Genomic DNA, 21,259 nt, shown 5'->3' with positions numbered 1-21,259 from the left:
CAGGCAAGGATTCCACCGTCCAGTTTTAACAAGTGGCCAACGCCTTATGGAAACTTTTGAAAGGCGTTCTGTTTCAGGACAGCCAGCTTGTACTTCATCTGGCTGCTCGAGCCATCCTTCCTTCAACATGGGAGCACAAGAAGAAAGGAAACTGGAAATCACGGAGCACCCACTACGTGCCAAAAACCAAGTCAGCAATTCCTCTGCCTTAAAAGTCCCACGTTGCCCTTTGAAGAGGGAGAAACAGAGGCCCACGGAGCCCCTGGCAGCAGAGAAAGAGCAAGGCTGGGCATCTCAGCTTCTGCACCCTGTGCTCCTTCCAGACACGGCAACCTTCTCTTTACAAGGCCGTTCTTGCTGCACGTCGCGGTCCTACCCCAAAGCCAAAATTCCCCCAGTTGAACAGGATAAACATTCCCATGGCAGAGGAACGCTGTGTTCCCCAGAGGAGATGCAATCACGTTGTTCCTGCTGCGGCTATGTGTGCTTATGAAATAGAACTGGGCTGAAGGCCGGGACCCAGGCTCCAGGGCAGCCACCCCTCCCAGCTGCATCCCCCAGCCGTGCCCTACAAGGCAGTTGGAGGAACAGAAGGGTGGGGAGCCCAGACTGAGGAGCCGGGTCTAACCTTGACTTTGCAGCAAGTTGCTGGTTTCCCTGGGTCTCTGCTCGCTGTTGCCATCGCAAGGTGATAAGCTTCCTTTAGAAAGTGCAGAGAGGTAAATCCATGTGAGAAATAATCCTCGTTTTGCTTTCCTGGGTGTTAATTTCTCCATCTGGAAATGTAAATGTTGTCTGCATACAGGAGAGACTCAGAGATAGAGAAGAAAGTACCTTTTTGGTGATATATCTGGAGAGTGTGTCCCTTGTACAATCATTCATTCTTTCCATAATCATTAAACACATATTGAGGGCTTATTATGTGTCAGGTTCTCTGCTGGGCAATGCAAATACAGAAATCAACAAGATATAGCCCCTGTTCTTAAAGGACTCATCATGTATAAATTCTGCATCAAAAGTGTGTGTGTGTGTGTGTGTGTGTGTGTGTGTGTGTGTGTGAAGTCTCATGTCTAGAAAATATATCCATTTCCAGCTCCTGTATACTTGAGTCCCATCACTAAAAAATATTTCCTTGACTATAAGATATACATCGTTCTCATATTTTAACATTTCTCAAATCAGTCTGCATCTGACCATTTTGACTGGCAGCACATTCTTCTTCATGCTACACCGGTGATCATCTTACACATGATAACCTCTTAGATTGAATGAAATGCATTTGGGGGTGGGAGTGACTTTTCCACTGGACTTTTAAAGGTAATTCACAGCCCCTGAATTTAACACAAGGTCTTTCCAGAACATTCCGTTCATCCAGATGAATGGCGTCACGCAGATCATGTGTCCAGATACCTGATTGCCCCTCACTTTTCATGGGGATGGCTTGGAAACAATGAGCAAAACAAGAGAGCAGGATGCTGTGTCACCTCTTGGCCACCAGAGGGAGATAGCCCATTGGTCCTCAGGCTTGCTGGTCTTCCCTCTTCTAAACCTTCCTAGCATGCCCCCTCCAGGACAGTCTGAAACTCACTGAAACTCCACCTGTGAGGTCAAAAGACAGGAGGGGTCCCTCTTCCAGAGCAATGGCAGTGAGAAAGAGGAGTTGGATCTGAATGATGTTTGCAAACTCACACTTAAAATCAGCTATGGTTTAAATGAGCAACTCGTGGGGATGAGGACGGGTGCTGGACATGGCAGAGTTCTGCCTCAAACATGCAGGACTGGTGGGTGGCCCCTTGCCCTTCTTAAACCATTCAAGACTCTTGAGACCCACAGTGATTCATAAAGTTCTGCAAGGAAGTTTTCCCACTCTAGCAGTTACCTGTAACCTTCTCTTCTTCCTTCCTCATTTCCTTCCCTCACTTAACTACTTATTCATTGAACATCTGCTATGTGCCAGACCCTGTATTAGGAGCTAGAGATACAGTAGTAAACTGAACCAAGAACTGTTCTCATGCATCTTAAGGTCTGGTGGGGAGATAGACAGTATAGAAATAAATCAATCATGGCATAGTGCAAAGAAAGAAAGAAATGCTATCAGGAACCACAATGGGTACTTTGAATTGAGAGTGTGCAACAGGAGAATATGGTAGGGGACCAATCCAGGAAGGCCTCTCTGATGAGTGGTAATGGAGACTATGCCTGAAGGGAGGCGGTCCCAGCCAAAGAGCAAGGGAGAGTCCTTCTGGGCAGGCGGACCAACATTTGCAGAGGCCCCGAAGTAGAAAGTGCTCAACACCTAGGGACTGAAAGGAGGCAAGTGTGGAGCTCAGAGACAAGGGTTAGGAGAGACCCAGGATGGGCTAAAGCGTAACAGGAACACGGTGGTGCAGAGCCTTGTGTGCATGCTTAAGACCTATTTTTCCACTGGCAGCCATCAAAGGGACTGAAGGAGGAACAGACATGAGTGGCATGGAGTAATGATAGGACAGCACTGAATGTCCTGGGGCGTGGAGAAGAAATCTGAGAAGTAGGGTATCTAATTGGGAGTTATTGGAGCATCGGGAGGAGGTAATGGCCGGCAAATGGTGACAGTGGGCACCCAGGTGTATTTTAGAGGTAGAATTACTGGGGGAAGGAAGGAAGGAAGGGGTATTATAAGGAGTATCTTGGAATGGAGAGAGGACTTGTCCTGGGATGGGCACCTTTCCGGGAGGACAGGATCTGAGAAGGAAATATTAGGAGCTGTTTCCTTGCATTAACTTTATGCTATTTCTGGAACATCCACACGCAAGTGTAAAGTAGACACTTAAATCTGTGAATCCAGTGCTCAAAACTGGGCTGGAAATATTCGATTTGGGAGTCATAGGTATACAGATGGAAGATAAAGCCATGGTGAGGGCTGACGTCAGCTGGGGAGGAGTATCAGTGAAGAGAAAATGGTCCAGAACAGAGCTCAGGAGAACACTCATCTTTACATGAGGAGTCAGCCAGGGATAGTGTGAAGGAGCAGCTAGAGAGGGGATCGATATGAATGCCGAAAAGAGGAGAGTGTGTCAAGGAGGGACGGTCAGCTGTGTGGACGCCCTGAGCAGTCTCATGAGATGAGAACCAAAACCTGCCTTGGATTTGCCAACATGGAGGTCTTACTACAAGGGCAGCAGCAGCAGAAACCGGTCTGGGCTGGCCAGAGACAGGAAGGGAAGAGCCAAGAGTCCACCCACGTTAGCATAAAGTTAACGTGATGGCAGCCTACCCAGGGACACAGTTCTTCTGGGCCACTGTTTAGTGGCTTGATGAAAGCCTGGACCTGTTGGAGGGCAGGGTTTAGCCCAGCCGGGATTTTACCATGAGAGAAGCGTGAGAGAGGGAGTGGGGAAGGCAGAGCAAGGGTGTTGAGAGAAGAAAAATGATGGGCTGTAAAGTCTAAGTTGGTTGAGGAGGCAAGGGAGGATATGGGGTGGGTGGAGCTGAGGGACTGGAGGTCTCTGGCAAGTGAAAGCTCTGGGCCGGCACACTTGACCTGGTGAGCTGGAAGTCTAGAGAGAGAAGCATACCTTTGAGACTTCATGGTTTGTGTGATGTCAAGTCCATGTGGTGACCATGGGAACCAGTGACTGAAAAGAAGAGGTGGAGAAGGTCCCTGGAGATAAGGAAGACAAGGGTCTGCAAAGTCAGAGAAGGAAGTGATGAGTTGATGTCAGTGAGGTCAGTGTCAATGTCCAGACATTGATGTTGCTGAAAATTATTGGAGTGGAGATGAAGATGACTCGTAGGAGCCCCTAAATTCTTCACTGAATGAGTAAATGACCAGGAAGTCAGGAACACAGCAGTGGGCAGTGAGGGAATAGTATAAGCCTCAAAGAAGAGGGCTTTCTGCACCAGCAAGGTGGGAGGGGTCTGGAAGAAACAGAAGAACAAGAATTCCTGTCATCAGGAGTAGGAAATAGCCCCAAGAAAGGGTACTCATGCAAGCCCAGGAAGGGGACTTCCTCCTCTTTGGAAGAGAAACCTGCAGTCCCTTAGCAGTGTCTGCAGAGGTAAGCATGAGGAAGGCTGGCACCCCTGTTAGGGATCTGCAAACACTGTCCGAAGATATGCTGTCTTGCAACTCGGGGGAGCCCTCAGGGAACACTAGGGAAAACTCTAGGTCATACTGAAAGGGGATCGTGCAGATCCAAATCCACCTGTCAAGGAAACAGTAAAGTAAATGAGGACATCCCTGAGCCAGAGGAGGCTGAAGAAGAGAACAGCTACGGTGGCCGAGTAGGAAGAAGTAAGCTCTACTAGGCGGCAGCCATAGTGAACCAGGAAACAGAACCGCGGGCAAAGGTTGCTCCACAAGCTGGTCATGGCCTGAGCTCTGGTCCGGGTAGTGAAGGGAGGGGGAGCCCCACACAGAGAGACCTCCAGGCTGGCACCCACAGCTTCTAGTAGATCTTACCAGGGCTGCTGCCTTAGTACTGTTCCTGGGGAAGGACGAGGGGGAAGGTGCTGGAAAGGGCACTGAGGGCAGAGGGAAGAGGGGAGGGGACTGGAGGTAGCCCATAATCCATAATCAATTTAAGCTCCACAGCAAGTAAGAAAATGGGTTTCTCTTAGAGCCCCACTCTACTGGAAGACTCAGGTCCATGTGTGGCTATCAAACAGAAAGTGTGCTTACAATGGCTACAGTAAAACAGCACAATGGATAATATAAAAGGTAGAGAAAAAATGTCTCCATGACCAGAAGAAAAAGAGAGGCATCTGTTTCCACTGCGTGGTCAGGGAACACTTCATAGCAGAAAAGGACTGTCCTCTGCAGGTGGGAGAATGGGGGCATTTTGAAAGGTAGGACCGCCCTGGTGGAGGAATGGCCCTAGACCCCCCCTGGCAACAGCACTTGGTCCCATGCCTCCCGAGGACTACATCCAGCCTCAGCCAAGTTCCTCTGGGCCCCATCCTGACTCACCATTGTCCCCCTTTCCTCTTCAGTCGCAGGACCTCTGAACAACCACCCCCTGAGGGAAATGTCTGATACTCACAGCAGACCTCTCCTGGCCGAGCCTCTTTCCAGCAGATGCAAACTCTATGAGTCAGAGTTTACCAACCCGAGCTGCCCCTCAAGCCCCCAGGATACACACCCGGCACTGCCCCTCCTGGAGATGCCCGAAGAGAAGGTGAGGAGTGTCCCTCCCAGCACGCTTCCCAGGTAGAGGGAGGAGGAGGAGGGCACACGTTGCATAATGGCACAGAAGGGCCACTGCCCGGCGATGTTCTGTCCCCAGTCAGCACAGGGTCACACCCCTGCTTGGTCCTATTTGGCCTATGATGGAAAATGGGGTTCTGTGTGCAACACGATTTTAAAGACAAGTAGGGAATGCACATACTCACACACCAGTCTTCCAGCCAGTCCCCCAGATCCTTTCCCTTAGACCTGCTCCCTTGACTCACCTTATCATTGACTCCCAAAGGAAGGCCTGTGTCCAAAGGCAAGTTTTAACGCTGCCTGAACCGATACAGTGGAGAGGGACCCAGGACCACTAAAGTTTTGTTTTTAATGAGATACAATCGATATACCGTAAAATTCAGCCCTTTAAAACACTCATTAGCAATCACTCTGCATTCCCCTCCCCCACACCTGTCACCCTCCCATCTGCTTTCTGTCCCTGTGGAGTTGCCTCTTCGGTACATTTCACGTAAGTGGGATCATATAATATACGGGCTTTTGTGAAATGCTTCTGTCATTTAGTGTAATATTTTCAGGTGCATTCTTGTCGTAGCATGAATCGGTACATCATTACTTTTTATGGCCAAACCATATCTCATGGTGTGAGTATACCGTAGTTTATTTACCCATTCATCGGTTGATGGACATTTGGGTGTTTCCACTTCTTGCCTGTTACAAAAAAACGCTACCATGAGCATTTGTGTAAAGGGTGTTGTGCAAATACATATTTTTCTTTCCCTTGGGTATATATCCAGAAGTGGAATTCCTGGGTCATATGGTAACTCTACGTTTAACATTTTCAGGCGCTGCCAGACTGTTTTCCAGAGTCGCTGCATCACTCTGGGTTCTCACCAGCAGTGTACACGTCGTGTCCCTCCGCCTCCTTGTCAAAACTTGTTACTGTCCTTTTATTAATGGCCTGGGTGGATGTGAACTGACATCTCACTGTGATTTTGATTTATATTTCCCTAATGTCAAAAGATGTTGAGCATCTTTTCATGCGCTTACTGGCCAGTTGTATATCTTATTAGGGAAAAAATGTCTTTTGAAGTCCTTTGCCCATTTTTTCAGTTGGGTCCTTCGTCTTTTTATTGTGGAGTTGTAACAGTTCTTTATATATTCTGGATATTAGGCCCTTGCCCATTATATGATTCACAAATAATTTCTCCCACTCTGTCTTTTCACAGTCTTGGTCGTGTCCTTAGAAGCACAAAGTTTGTGATTCTAAGTCTGATTTATCTATATTGACTTCGATTGCTTATGCATTTAGTGTCATATCTAAGAAACCGTTTTCTTACGCAAGGTCACAAAGATTTCATCCTATGTTCTTCTAACATTTTTATATTTTAATACTCACATGTAAGTCTTTCAACCATTTTGAGTTAGTTTTTGAATATGGTGTCAAGTGAGGGTCTGACTTCAATCTTCTGCAAGTAGATATCCAGCTGCCCCAGTACCGTTTATTGAAAAGGCTATCCATTCTCCATTGAACTGTTTTGGCATTCCCATGACCGTAGTGCATGAATTTATTTCTGATCTCTCAACTTTATTTAACTGATTTATGTGTCTGTCCTTATGCCAGCACCACACTATCTTGATTATTATAGCTTTGTAGTAAGTTTTGAAATCAAGACTGTGAGTCTTCCAAATTTTATTTTCCTTTTCAAGACTGCTTTATCTATTCTGAGACCCTTATATTTCTATATTAATTTTAGGATCCAACTTTCCAATTCTGTAGGAAAAAGAAAGACAACTGGGATTTTGATAGGGATTGTATTAAATCTGTAGATCAACTTAAGGAGTACTGACATTTTTAACAAGTCTTCCAATCCATGGACATAGGATGTATTTCCATTTATTTAAGTCCTTAATTTCTTTTGATGTTTTGTAGTTTTTAGTATTAAAAAACTTATACAAAATCTTTAGTTTAGTATACAAGGCCTTTTTTGTTAAATTTATTCCAAAGTATTTTATTCTTTTTCATGCAATCATAGAATCATTTTCTTCATTATATTTTTGGATTGTTCATTGCCTATGTATAAAAATAAAATTGATTTTTATATGTTGATCTTCTATCTAGCAAATTTGCTGAACTTGTCCGTCAACTTTAATAGTCTTTTGGAATTTTTTAAATAGATTTTTTAAGAAGATTCCATAAAACAGAATGTGCCATCTACAAATGGAGATGGTTTAAATTCTTTCTCTCTAATCTGGGTCCCTTTTGTTTGTTTTTTTCTTACCTGATTGCTCTGGCTAGAACTTGCAGTACAATGTTGAACAGAAGTGACTGAGAACCAGCATCTTTCTCTCATTCCTGATCTTAAAGAGAAAGCATTCCATCTTTCACCATTACATATAAGCTATGGGTTTTTAGTAAATAGCCTTAATTAAGTTGAGGAATTTCCTTTCTATTCCTATTTGCTAAATGTCTTTATCCGGAAAGGTTGTTGAATTTTTCAAATGGTTTTTCTCTGTCTCTTGAGATAATCATGTGGGTTTTTTCTTTCACTTCATTAATATTAATAATTATTGATTTTTATATGTTGAAACAGTCTTGAATTCTGAGAATAAGTCCCGCTTGGCCATAATTATTTTTGTATACTACTCAATCTGTTTTGGTAGTATTTTGTCAAGGATTTTTGCATCTGTATTTACAAAGCAGATTGATCTGTAATTTTCTTTCTTGTGATGTCTTTGTCTGGCTTTGGTGTTAAGGTAATACTAGCCTCATAGAATGTGCTAGAAAGTATTGCCCTCTCTTCTAGTTTTTGAGATTTATTAATTCTTTAAGGATTTGGAAGAATGTACAAGTGAAGCCATCTGAACTTGGGTTTTTCTTTGTGGGAAGTGTTTTGCTTGTTGTTCTTGTTTTTGTTCTACTAATTTACTCATTTACTTTGTTGTAATTAAGTTCAGATTTTCTGTTTCTTCTTGAGTCAGTTTGATAGCTTGTGCCTATCTACCTAGGAGTGTATCCAGTTCATCTAGGTTATCTGATTTGTTAGCATACAATTATTCATTTCTTTAGAGTCCTTTTTCTGAAAACCCTTTTTATTTCTTGAGGATTGGTAGTAATGCCTCCTCTCTCATTTCTGATTCTGATAGTTTCAATCTTCTCTTTTTCCCTTGGTCAATATAGTAAAGCTTGGTCAATTCTGACCCTTGCAAAGAACGGTCTTTTAGTTTCATGGATTTTCTATAGTTTTTATTTTCTATTTCATCTATTTTCATGATAGTGTTTATTTTTCCTTCCTTCTACTTGCTTTGGGTTTAGTTCACTGTTATTTTTCTAGTTTCTTAAAGGAAAAGGTTAGGTTGTCATTGCAGGATATTTCTTTTCTTCATATAGATCTTTACACCTACAATATCCCTCAAACACTGATTTAACTGCATCTCCTAAGTTTTGATTGTGTTTTTGTTTTCATTCATCTCAAAGTATTTTTCTAATTTCTCTTCTGATGTCCTCTTTGATCCATTGATTATTTAGGAGCACGTGGATTAATTGCCACATTATTTCCCAAATTTCCTTTTGCTTTTGATTTCTAAATTCACACCATCATGATCAAAGAACATACTTTGGGGGCACCTGGCTAGCTTAGTTGGTAGAGTGTGCAACTCTTGAACTTGGGGATGTGGGTTCAAGCCCCTTTTGTGTAGAGATTAATTAAAATCTTTAAAGAAGAGAGAGAACAGGGATGCCTGAGTGGCTCAGTTGGTTAACTGTCTGCCTGCATGAACCCAGGGTTGTGGGATGGATACCTGAGTCAGGCTCCCTGCTTAGCAGACAACCTGCTTCTCCCTCTCCCTCTGCTGCTCCCCCTGCTTGTACTCTCTCTCTCTCTCTCACTCTCAAATAAATAAAATCTTTAAAAAGAGAGAGAGAGAACATCCTTTGTATGATTTCAATGCCTTTAAATTTATTTATACTTTTTTTATTGTAAAAATGTTTTATTTATCTTATGGCCTGACATGTGGTCTGTACTGGCCCCATGTCCTCACTCATTGCTACTTTAAAATTATAACAGGTTTTGGATTGGCTGCACCTGCATGTCTATCACAGACTTTTTTATTTTTAAATATAACTGGTTTTCTTTGCAATCCTATTTATTTTATTCATTTCCAAACACGATTCTGAAAACAAGTCCATGGTCTTGCCAAGCTGACAGAAGGGATCCACAGTGCAAACGTTTATGAAACCCTGCAGTGAAGAATGTATAGTCGTCCTGGAAGACTGGCCTGCGTGCGGCACACCCTGGGCAGCAGTAGAGAGTGGACAAGGGTCTTATGATCATTTATCTTTATCAGAACAGCTGACAAGCTTCTCTATCCCCAAGTGCTCCTGCTCTCAGAAAGCTGTATTATATGATCGTTTGTCACGGTTTCTCTTAAAAGGATCTCCGGTCATCCAATGAAGACAGCCATATTGTGAAAATGGAAAAACCCAGTGAAAGGAGTAAAAGGAGAGAAAGCGGGGCAGCCCATCAAGGCTCTGCCGGCGTGGGGGGCATCAGCCTCTTCCAAGCAGTGGGCTATCTCACGGGGGAGATGAAGGAGTACAGGAGCTGGCTGAAAGGTAAGCAAACACTCAGGGAAGAAAGAGCCTCCCTGAGACCTGACTGGACGAAGCTGCTGCCTCGCCCACCCAGTGCGAGAACTCTCACAGTTGGCGTGCTCCCGCCCAGTTGTCTGTGTGTAGGTCTAAGGTACCCCCAATAACTTGGAATTCCCGTGGTTTCAGAATTAAATGTATTTCACTGATTTTAGTTCTTTGCAAATTCTTCACCCCTACACGGAATAGGTTCAAGACAACCACCTTAGCAACATATAAGCCACTCCCCAGTCGTTCCTTCCCTCGTTCCACACCTGTTTATCCTGTGCCGAGAAGATATGGACGTGGCCTTCCCCCATGTTCCAAGGTTCGTTCTTTCCTTTCAGTGTCTTTCTTGTCCTAGTGCCCCTCAACTAAATACTGCAATAAACACTCCTATCCTCCTCACCCACACCTGTAGAGGCTGTCCTGGAAACCGAACCAGAGAGTGAGGCAGAATATATGTCCCCTCTTCCAGGCCTGGCTTCTCCCCTGCCCCCGGCCCAGTCCTAGCTCAATGCAGTTGCAGCGCTGGGCTAAAAGCATTTCCTTCCCAGCTCCTTTCCTCCAGACTCCTTTCTTTGCTGCTCAGATACAGCTCTCAACTGAGCCATACGGCACAACACAAAAAGAGAGTTTCCTTCCCACCTCACCCCTTCCTTTGGACCAATAAATTTCCCTTGGAATGCTCCCGAGGCTTCCTTGCCAACCAAGCTGATGGCTGGAACGGCGTTAAATTGGTCTCAGCACGGTGCCTCAGTCTGTATGGCAAAAACTAACACCCACTGTGGACTGATTGCCTCACCACTCAGAGACTGGGGCTGGGTGCCAGGCCGAAGGAGAGGAAGCGTCCTGGCCCCGTGCATCCCTGTTTGCCTTGGTTGCCACGCCAGCCAGTGGTCCAGCCGGGAAACACAGGCTGGCCCCTGCTCATGGCTCTGCCGCTGTCTTTCAGATAAGCCTCTGACCCTCCAGTTCACGGACTGGGTCCTGAGGGGGGCTGCCCAGGTGATGTTTGTCAACAACCCTCTCAGCGGACTCATCATCTTCATAGGACTCCTGATCCAGAATCCCTGGTGGACGATTACCGGGGGCCTAGGGGCAGTGGTCTCAACCTTAACTGCCCTCTCCTTGAACCAGGACAGGTAGGTCCCTGACCCGGTGGTCGCAGGGTCTTGAGGTGGACAGATAGAGAAGTGTTTACGTGAGTGATTAGCCAACCTTATCCTACCAGCCAGCCCAAAATCTCCTGAAGATCAACTTTGAACCAGTCACTGGAGTTCTCTGTAGAATTAAACAGAATTAAACTACTCCTGTGCTTACAGCAAGTGACAGCACTAGAATTCTTTTGACTGTAGATCCTTCTGGAAACATTCCCTGGGAGGCAGATGCAGAGCAACACTTAAGAGGCTCTTCCCTCATGGAGCCTACAGTCTAGTTGAGGCAAGAAATGTCTCAGAATAATAAGAGACAGTATATACTGGAGAGCTCAGAAAAGACAGACGTCTCTCTCTGAGTGTTGGTAGGGGATGAGAGAGGGCAACCTTTGAGCTGCAAACATGGGATCTGGGAGAGAGGAGGGAGGGAGAAGAGAGAGCACAGAGTGGAGGCAGGAGGCAGCACCGCCCCCCACCCCCATACTGGTGGCCACAAAATTCAGGAACAAGAACAAGTAGCATTTTATTTAAGGGAGCATTTCCTCAGACTGTGCCCCATGCTGTTCCAACATTCCTAAACATTCCTGATGCCTGGAATCACCTGGGCTGACTGTTAAGAAATGTGTCTTCTTCAGCCAACCACTTCTGTTCCCTCAGATAGTCCCACTCACTGGGTCTGGGAAGGAGTGTTTTTAACAATATCCTTCTGGGGGACGCCTGGGTGGCTCAGTTGGTTAAGCAGCTGCCTTCGGCTCAGGTCATGATCCCAGCGTCCTGGGATCGAGTCCCACATCGGGCTCCTTGCTTGGTGGGGAGCCTGCTTCTCCCTCTGCCTCTGCCTGCCATTCTGTCTGCCTGTGCTCGCTCGCTCTCCTCTCTCTCTGACAAATAAATAAAATCTTAAAAAAAAAAATATATCCTTCTGGGTACTTCTGATGATCACAGACATTTGGGATTGCCCAAATTCTTAGTGTTTTTCAATCTGGGGGTCATGCATTCATTTGTGGATCATGAATTAATTCTCAACAGCATTTTTAAAAATTAAAATAATTGAAATTGGAGGGGGAGATGAACCATGAGAGACTATGGACTCTGAAAAACAATCTGAGGTTTCTGAGGGGGCAGGGGTGGGAAGTTGGGTGAGCCTGGTGGTGGGTATTATGGAGGGCACGTATTGCATGGAGCACTGGGTGTGGTGCATAAACAATGAAATCTGGTACACTGAAAAGAAATTTTAAAAAATTTAAAAATTAAAAAAATAGAATAAATTAAAATAGAGTCTTTCATATGTAGTAGATATTTTGCAAAATTTTTGTTTCATTCATGTTGGGACATGTTGTGTTTGTGGGAGAAGTGTGGAGGGGGACAAAGAGAGAGAACTAGGTCATGCTACCAAATATATTCCCTCCTTACCATGGGTTTCTGTCAAAAAGATTGAGAAGCACTGTCATGCCTTGTTTCATGTGATTCTCACCGCCACTGCCCAAGGCAGAAAGTGAAGGTAAGAGGGTCCACACTTCACGAGTAAGAGAACAACAACTGGGAGAGGCCAGGCGCTTACCCAGGGTGCCAGTCAGTGGGTGGCAGGGCTCGAGCTGGGACCCATGGTCTGCATCTTCCAGGCTGAGGTGAGTGCTCTCCCTGTCACATAGACAGCAGGGACAGCAAGGCCACAGGCTCCCTGGTAAACCCAGAGAGTGGGACGTAATCAGAGGTGACTGTGGTGTGACCATCATCACACCTCCTCCAGGCCCACCTGACATCTAGATGCCACCAAGGCAAATCTGTGAGTCAACTTGTCTCCCCTGAGAAGCCATTCATGCACCTCTCGGGTGGCCTTGGGGGGACCGCGCTGATTCCAGCAAGCTAGGAGGCCGTTCCAAATTGGATGCTGAGAGGCTGAATTCTTTGGGGTGCAGATCTGGTGTGTGACATAAAAAATGGGCTCCATGGTGGGTATTGGAGAGGGCACGGATTGCATGGAGCACTGGGTGTGGTGCAAAAACAATGAATACTGTTACGCTGAAAAGAAATTTTAAAAAAAAGGGGGGGGGGGTTTCCAGCCAGGGTTTTGTGTTTCTTTTTCAACCAGTAGTTTCCCTATTCCTCCTCATCATCTCATGGGCAGCTGGAAGAATTAACTCTTGTCTCACTGCTTTATCACCCTTTGGTAAAACTCACCTGAACTCTGTCCAGCCCACTGCCTCTCTAGCTATGTGACCTTGGGCTAGGGCTTCCCCTCCTGACCCCATCGTCCTCATCGGTGAGAGCTGCGACTTACTATCTCACCTTTAAGGAGCCAGAGTCCCTTCCTGCACTGACAGTCTGATTCTCTGACCTTCTTCCCAACCATAATCTACTGGTAAAATTGCCAGGCCATTCAAAGAGCTGCTTCATGGACCTCAGGATTCCAGCGGAGACACCCACCACACCTGCCTAATCCGCCCAGATATCTTCCCTAAGGCAACTGTGTGCCAGTTTGGTTTCCAAAGCTTTCTCTGCTGGGTCCCCCCACATCTCCCACTCAGCATCCCACTCTTCCCAGTCGAGCACTTTCGCTTCTGCCTATCTAATCCTGCCATCCCTTCAAATCCCCCTCCTATAGGGAGCCACCCCTGATTACCTCAGTGCTCTCTGAACCCTCCTTTCTCACTGGATAAGCCTAGAACATACCTCAATAACTATATGGGATGGTTCTCTAATTGCTTTCTGAGGCTTCTATTGCTGGCAATGTTCTAAGCACGTTCAGGACAGGAAGTCCCTTTTGACTGCTCCGTATTCTACTACAGTGCCTAGAAAAGACCCCAGCTTAGTTGCTGATAGGTCAGCACCGTGTTCTACAACATCGGGTCAAAGGTCCAGGTGCCCTACTCTGTATTCACATGCACATCCTTCCAAGGAACCCTGCCTTCACCAAGAAAGCACTGACACAGCTACGTGTTCTAATCATGACCACCACGGACCCTCACCACCAGCCCTACTCCCCTACCCCCATTCCCATGACCTCCCCTACTTCCTGTCCACCGGTCCTACTCCCCACCTCCTGCATTAGCCCCGTGTCTCCCCTTATCCCTGCTACATTATCCCCACTAGCCCAGACACTGTGCTTCAGAGAGAGGAACTCATCAAGGTCAGCAACACTAATGCCTCACTGTCCTGATGGAACGTGGTCCTAATGAAGACCTTTTTGGTATTGGGGTTAAACCTACCTTAATACTTTTGATGGTCAGAGTGGGACATGAGGTAATGGTTTCGTTTTGACAACCAAACCCAGAAGCCACCAAAGGTTTGGTAGAGGAGTGTTCTGAGAGGGGACATCTCCAGGGAGGGGCAGCCGTGGAGGGAGCCCTTGGATGTGGCCCTGATTTTGTCTCCCCTGGACTCCCTTGTTTTTACTATTCCCCCTACACTCTGTCCCTAGGGCTACAGGCCAGCTCCCAGGAGGGGCCAGGCATCTTTGCTCAGTTTGCCTGAAGCAACTGGTATTAAAACCAAAAAAGTACTAAATTCTAACACTAAACAGAAATGGGAAAATGTAGATAAATGCAAACACATCTAAAAATAAGTATTTTTCCCAAACATGAGTTTCTGCTTTTCAGATAGATTTTCTAGTCCCGAGGACATTCTGAGCGCCAGTGGTCTTCCCTCCCAACCCCTGCCCGTCTCCAGCTGCTCCATATGTTCATGGCCTCAGGAGCAGCCCACCTACTGTCCCATGTCCCATGCAAGTGTCCCCCCACAAGTGCCATGTGTTCGGCTTTTCTTGTTGGCAACTCCGTAATGACGCCCCCTCCCGCCCTCCAGCTGCTCCCACTCTCCCCCATCCGGCTGAGCTGATCTCCTGGCCCCTGCAAAGCTGAAAGCCCCCTTCCTTCCAGACCTAAGCCATGGCCTCTGCCCAGCAGGAGCCATCCCCTCGCCAGAGCTCCCTCCCTCCCTCTCAGGGAGCTCCTGCTTCCAGACGCCTCTGCTGGGCACACATGGTCACTCGGTGAAGAACTCTAGCATTCACACACGTGCATTTTCACAACTAGGCAGGGCCTAGAGCCCTCTGTGCACCAGACAGACGCTGGTGTCTGTTATCACAGTGCTGTCAGACAGACGAGCTCCAGCCTGGGCAACTTCCAGTCCAGGGCGGGGACAAGGCTCAAGCTCCGACAGGTGTCTTGCAGTGATTTGCCTGGTCCCTCGGTCACCCCACTCCCCTCTCCCAGCCAGCAGAGTTATAGCGAGGATCAAGGACAGTGTTGATTAGCATCCGGGAGAGAGGCTTAGGTGCACATAGACTTCCCTGATGAAATGAAGGGAGAATAGACTCAGGCTTGGCTTCTTGCCCACTTCTGGGCCTCTCCCTGCCCTGCAGAGGGGAGAGGCACGGACACATCCCCAGCGGGCTCAGCTCCTCCACTCTGGGACACACTGTCTTCCTTGGAGGGAGGACAGGTCACAAGTACAGCTCACACAATGCAGTCTGCAGTCAGAATGCACTCTGTCCTCCTCTTTCTCTTCCTCCCCTCTCACTGTCTCCTGTACACGCACACACCATCCCCAGTGTCACACCTCTGGTTTCTGTTCGATCCCCCACTGTACTTAGCAGTCCGAGACCCCCCCTGAGAAGCTAAGAGGTGAACTCAGACACAGTGAGAAGACTTAATTCTAGAACAGCAAGGGTAATCGGGGCTTTGGGGAGGGGCGTATCTAGGAAGGTGCTGGCAATCACTTCTCGGCCTTTTGGTTAAGACCAAGTGTAGGAAGGTGCTGGCAGCCACGAGACTGCCCAGAATCAGGAGTAAGCTGACTTTTTTCTGGGCGTCCCAAGGGTGCCCTACAAGCACCACCAAATTAAAATGCAAACTGTCTCTTCCCCCTCCCCCCCAGGTCTGCCATCGCCTCCGGCCTCCACGGGTACAATGGGATGCTGGTGGGACTGCTCCTGGCCGTGTTCTCCGAGAAGTGGGACTATTACTGGTGGCTTCTGTTTCCTGTGACCTTCACGGCCATGACCTGGTGAGACCCCTCATTCCTTCTGCTCACAGACCCACAGGGCCCTGAGGTGCTTACGTCTTCCCCTGGATGGGGGCCTGGACCCCCTGGAGCCCAGGGCTTCATCGTCAGACTGGTTTGTCCCACAGGACACAGTGAAGATCAACGAGTGTGACTGTGATACAGCAGATCATTTTTTTTATTCTGGAATAACAGGAACCCTTTAGAGCAGCAATAAGCAAAGGTTTTTTAGGGTGCTAATAATCTTCCTTGAATGATAGTTTTAATAATAAAGGCTAACATTTATTACAGATTTCCTACAAGTCAGGCACAGAGCTAAGCCAGGTGAGATTACTATTGTCCCCAGTTTACAGGAGGGAAGACCAAGACATGAAGAGGTTAAGTAACTGGCCCCGGGTCATACTTTTACAAAGTTTTTGATGATGAACCCAGAGCCTCCAGGCTACACAGGAATCATCTAAACCGTGGCCTGACCAAGACAGAAAAGCTAAAAACTCACCTGGGACAGAATCACTCTTGGAGCAGAATGTCTATAATGAAAGCACAGAATCTTTGAACGAGAAGCATTAGTTAAGATCCTGCTGTACAGGGGCGCCTGGGTGGCTCAGTGGGTTAAGCCGCTGCCTTCGGCTCAGGTCATGATCTCAGGGTCCTGGGATCGAGCCCCGCATCAGGCTCTTTGCTCAGCAGGGAGCCTGCTTCCTCCTCTCTCTCTGCCTGCCTCTCTGCCTGCTTATGATCTCTCTGTCAAATAAATAAATAAAAATCTTTAAAAAAAAAAAAAAAGATCCTGCTGTACAATCACGTCATTTTGCAAAGGAATAAAAAAGTCAGGAGGAAGGGTCTTGGGAGCCAGTATTCGTGGGGAGCCTGGGCATCCCTTCTCCACTGGTCTGTGGTGCCTGAGGCTAGGTTGACTCGCAGGCCTGCCAGCCCCAGAGGGCAGGAGCCTGAAGGGACCCGCGTCTTCCAGTTTGTACCCTGCGGCTCCGAGACAGGCTGACTAATTTTTAACATCTCTAAGACGTCCATGGCTTTCCTTGGTTCCTGGAGTTACTAAAACCAGTTAGTTTAATTTAGCTTAAGTACTGAGTTATTACTTTTTAGTAGTGCTTGTAAATGAATTACGTTAAACATTCTGGGCAATTTATGTTTCTTCTTAGGGTTTCTGTCTTTCTGAAGCCCACTGGAACAAAAAGCTACAGTAGTCATCTCTGTGGGGGTTTCCATGCCCCCGCCTGCCCCTATGTCCCGGGTAGCAGACCTTGTCTTCATTCGCACACATTTGGGCTAGAACAACACAGATGAGATTTCTGAGCAAGTTCCACAGACACTCTGTCCCTGGTGGCCGTCTGTCTACAGTGCCCCACCCCTACCCCCATGCCCCAACTTAACAGACAAAAAAGCATCCAGGACCCAACTCTGTGCGGTGATTCCAGTGTGTTCGCTAATCTAGTCACATAGAAGCCAAAATCCAGCCCATTAGGTAGGTATCAGTAGTGCCATTTTCCAGATTTAGCCAACAAATATTTGCTGAGTGTTGCTATGTGCAGGGACTATTCTAGATGCTGGGATACTTGTGAACAAGAGATGGTCTCCATCCTCTGGGAGCCTGTGTTCTTCTTGACAAAGATAGAAATAATGTCCCCAAGTAATTAATTAAAAAGATCTTGTCAAGATTTGATTAGTGCTGTGAGGAAAGCAAAACAGGGTGAGCGGGACAGAGAGTGAGTCCAGTGATTCCAGACGTGAGCGGTCAGGGAAGGCCACTATGTAGAGGGCACGGGGGTGATTTCACCTAAATGATAAAAGGCAGCTACCCTCTGAAGATCTGATGCAGACCCCAACTAGAGGAGTGCCCGTGTTCAGGAAACAAGACCATGGGGTGGGGGGTTATGCCCAGTGAACGAAGGAGTGGCAGGAGGTGAGGGCAGAAGGAAGCGAGAGCTAGACCCCATTTGCTTTGAAGATCCAGCAAACTTTTTGATTTTTATTACAACTGTGATGGGAAGCAGTTAAAGGGGTTTTAAATAGAGATGTGATAGGATATGACTTAAATCTAAATAAATCACTCATGCCATGTGGAGAAAGGATTTTAACTGGAACAAGAGTGGATGCTGGCAGCGTCGTCAGGAACCCACAGAGAACTGAGAATGGTCTGGACAAGGGTGATACACAGGAATGTGGGGAGAAATGGTTGGGCTTAGAGTGTATTTTAAGGAAGGTGTGGGCAATAGGACAGACTGGGAGGCTACAGAATACTGGGGGTAAGAAAGCAAAGAAGATTCACTGTACTCCTTCAGTCTGCCTAAGCACCTGGCTTGATGGGCAAGACACAGAGAGAAACAGGTTGGTGGTGGGAAACGGCACAGATCAAGAGTCCTTTCGGATATATTAGGCTGTAGACTTCCAAGGAGAGATGTTGACGAAGTAACATCTACGAACATCTACGTAGATGTTCTACGTAACCTCTACGAAGTGATTGTACAAATCCAGAACTTTGTGATACGGTCAAGATTTGGAGGGCAGAAGCATACAGAAGATATTTTGTCCATGGGAGTCAAGGATATCCCCCAGTAAAAATTAAGAAAGAGAAGACCCAAGGCAGAGCCATAGGATGGATCTTCTAATATTTGGATGCCCTTTGGCAGAGGAGGGGAATAATCACAAAGAAGAGGTCATGAGGAGTGGCCGGAGAAGCACGAAGCAAGCTAAGAAAGGGCAGAGTCGTGGTAGCACAAACAGAAGGTGTTTCAATCCCGTCGGGAGTGTCCAGCTGTCAAATGATGGGAGCAGGGAATGGCCATGGATTTGGCAGGATAGCTGTCATTGGTGAACTGGACCAGAGCCACTTCTGTGGCGTGGGGAGAACACACATGGGATTGGAGTGGGTTCAGAAAAGAAAGGGGGTAGAAAGATGGGGCACGGCAATCTTTTGAGCAGTAACTGCTGTGAAGGGCGGTGGAGAAATGGGGCAAACTCTCTGGAGGGGACATCGGGTTAGAGGAGGAGAATGTTTACAGGTAGAAGATACTAAAGCCTGCTCTAGACTTACGAGAATGATCTAGAGAAAAAGGAGAGACTGAAGCTGCAGTACTGAAGTCTTGAAGACGGAGTGGATCCTGAAATATATTGGCAAAATAAAGGAGGGACACTCTCATGATGTGCCAAAGGCAGAGAGGAAGAAGGTGTGGGAGCCGGGCCATTGGAGTGTGTGGAGCCCATGGTTGGGAAAATAAAGCATTTCCCATCTCGTCATTTCTGTTCCTTCAAAGAAGTAAAGCAAGGTGCTCAGCTGAAACTAAAGGGAAGCAGTGAAATTTTGAGAAAAAAGGAGAAAATGTGAAATATTTGTCTCAGCAAGCTGGAGAGTTCATTTGCTAGAGCTGTGTGGTGGGGTTTTCAAGCAGTCTTAAATGCCCATTGGAGACTCATGGTCGTGAAGGGAGACCAGTCAGCCAGATCACGTGACTCCTCCATGTTTCGTCCAGCAGCTCGCTGAGTGTGGAAGATGTGGGGGATTGGGGTCTCCCGTGGCTGGTCCCTTCAAGGAAAGTACAGCTCAGGGAGCTTCAGTGCCTGGTGCTGCTCACTCAGTAAGTGTAATAGTTAGGATTTGGACCCAGCTCTGTCTGCCTCCAAAATACATGCTCTTCCCAAGGAAGAGGCCAAGAAGAGAGAGGACACAAATGACCGAAGGTTCTGTCTTCACGGGGTAGTTTCCAGAGTAGCTCAGAACATCTGCACTGAATCCAAGCCCGCACATGACCTGTGCATGCCATAGCAGCTGCCTCCCACGAGGACAGACTTCTACAATGTTATCACAGCCCAGGAGAGTAGCTGTTGTCCATCTTGATGATCCAAAGGCAATCCATGGTATTTCTAAGGATGACATTTTGTTTGGTTTTCTTGGTTTAAGAAACAAGGAGATATTTAATTTATAAATGTTTCTATTCAAAACAAATTATAACACTTTAAAATTTTGCTTCTCAAAGAGTCAACTTAAATCAAACACTTTATTCCCAGTTCCAGATAAGTTGGACCAGTAGAGTCTCAAAGGAGTCAGGAATGGCCATGCCAAGGAGAGGGGACAGTGGGTGGCACTGTGGCTAGACCCGACAAGACGGTATAAACCTAAGGATAGGATGAGCACAGATTAACCTTTGTCCCTCTCATCTTCAGCCCACTTCTTTCCAGTGCCTTGAATTCCATCTTCAGCAGGTGGGACCTCCCGGTCTTCACGCTGCCCTTCAACATGGCGGTGACCCTGTACCTGGCAGCCACTGGCCACTATAACCTCTTCTTCCCCACGACGCTGGTGGAGCCCATGTCTTCAGTGCCCAACATCACCTGGACAGAGATGGAGATGCCCTTGGTAAGTTCCCCAGCAGCAGATGAGTTGGGACCCCTGCTTCCGTCACACAGCTTCTCCGTAACCAGCCTGTGAATTACCCAGGCTCTCCGCTTCTCCAGATGCAGCTGCAGATGACGGCCATGGGCGAGGGCAGGACAGGGAAGGGCCATGCCAGCTCCCTATACTCTTTCACCAAACCCTCACTGAAGACCCGATGCCGGCACATTATCGGACACGAGGAGTACACAGGGAGTAAAAGGACAACAGCCTCTCTGCCCTTTTGCAGTGCACACTCCCCATGGGGACACAGACAGTAAATAAGTGCACAGACAAGTGCCAAGTTGACGCTACGCAGCAGTGGGGTTCAGGGAGAAATACTTAATGAGATGGATGGCTGGGAGAAGGGAAAAGACACCAAAATGAAAGCTTAAAATTAAGATTTTAAAGATATTATCAGTAGAAGATGGGGATGAATTTTCATGTACTTTCCATCTCAGTGGCTCTCAAGCAAGGCTGGTTTTTCCTCTTGAGCAGGGCAAATGTCTGCAGATACTTTTTAAATTGTCTAAACTGGGGGGAGGGGTGCTCCCGGTATCGAGCAGGTAGAAGCCAGGGATGCAGTCAAACGTCCTGCTACATACAGAACAGCCCTCCCCACGACGAAGAACTCTGCAGCCCCAAATGCCATAATACTGAAGTTGAGAAACTCTGCTTTACATCCACCTATCATAAATGTACATATTTATTTATCCTACTGATGTCTAGACACTGGGGATGAAGAGATGTAACAAAAATCTAACATAAGATTAAATATATAGAATTGTAACCTTTGGCCTTGTTGACGCACAATAGAGAAAGCGAAGCGCTCACACGAGGGCAGGCTTATTACTTACCGGACACTGTTCCAAGCCCTCGGCTTCTGAACTCGTCTAACCAGCCCTCATGATAGC

The 21,259-nt window shown here is 47.0% G+C and overlaps 1 protein-coding gene across 2 annotated transcripts in view; it reads left to right on the top strand.

Moving 5' to 3' along the window:
- The window catches only part of SLC14A2 (solute carrier family 14 member 2), a 177,247-nt gene that overhangs the window by 119,117 nt on the left and 36,871 nt on the right, over positions 1-21,259 (top strand). The window contains exons 1-6 of one of the 2 annotated variants that reach the window (XM_047697548.1): positions 4,300-4,369; positions 4,972-5,156; positions 9,599-9,779; positions 10,750-10,939; positions 15,830-15,958; positions 20,138-20,330. In XM_047697548.1, coding sequence (XP_047553504.1) covers positions 5,007-5,156; positions 9,599-9,779; positions 10,750-10,939; positions 15,830-15,958; positions 20,138-20,330 — 843 coding nt within the window. In that variant the 5' untranslated portion in view covers positions 4,300-4,369; positions 4,972-5,006. Of the gene's footprint in view, positions 1-4,299; positions 4,370-4,971; positions 5,157-9,598; positions 9,780-10,749; positions 10,940-15,829; positions 15,959-20,137; positions 20,331-21,259 lie in introns of those variants that run through there. The other variant, XM_047697549.1, reaches the window with a different exon arrangement.

The sequence above is a fragment of the Lutra lutra genome, chromosome 12 (assembly GCF_902655055.1).
Source record: "Lutra lutra chromosome 12, mLutLut1.2, whole genome shotgun sequence".
NCBI lineage: Eukaryota > Metazoa > Chordata > Mammalia > Carnivora > Mustelidae > Lutra > Lutra lutra.
Note: the sequence above shows the minus strand (reverse complement) of the source record. Positions and strands in the feature narration are given on the sequence as shown.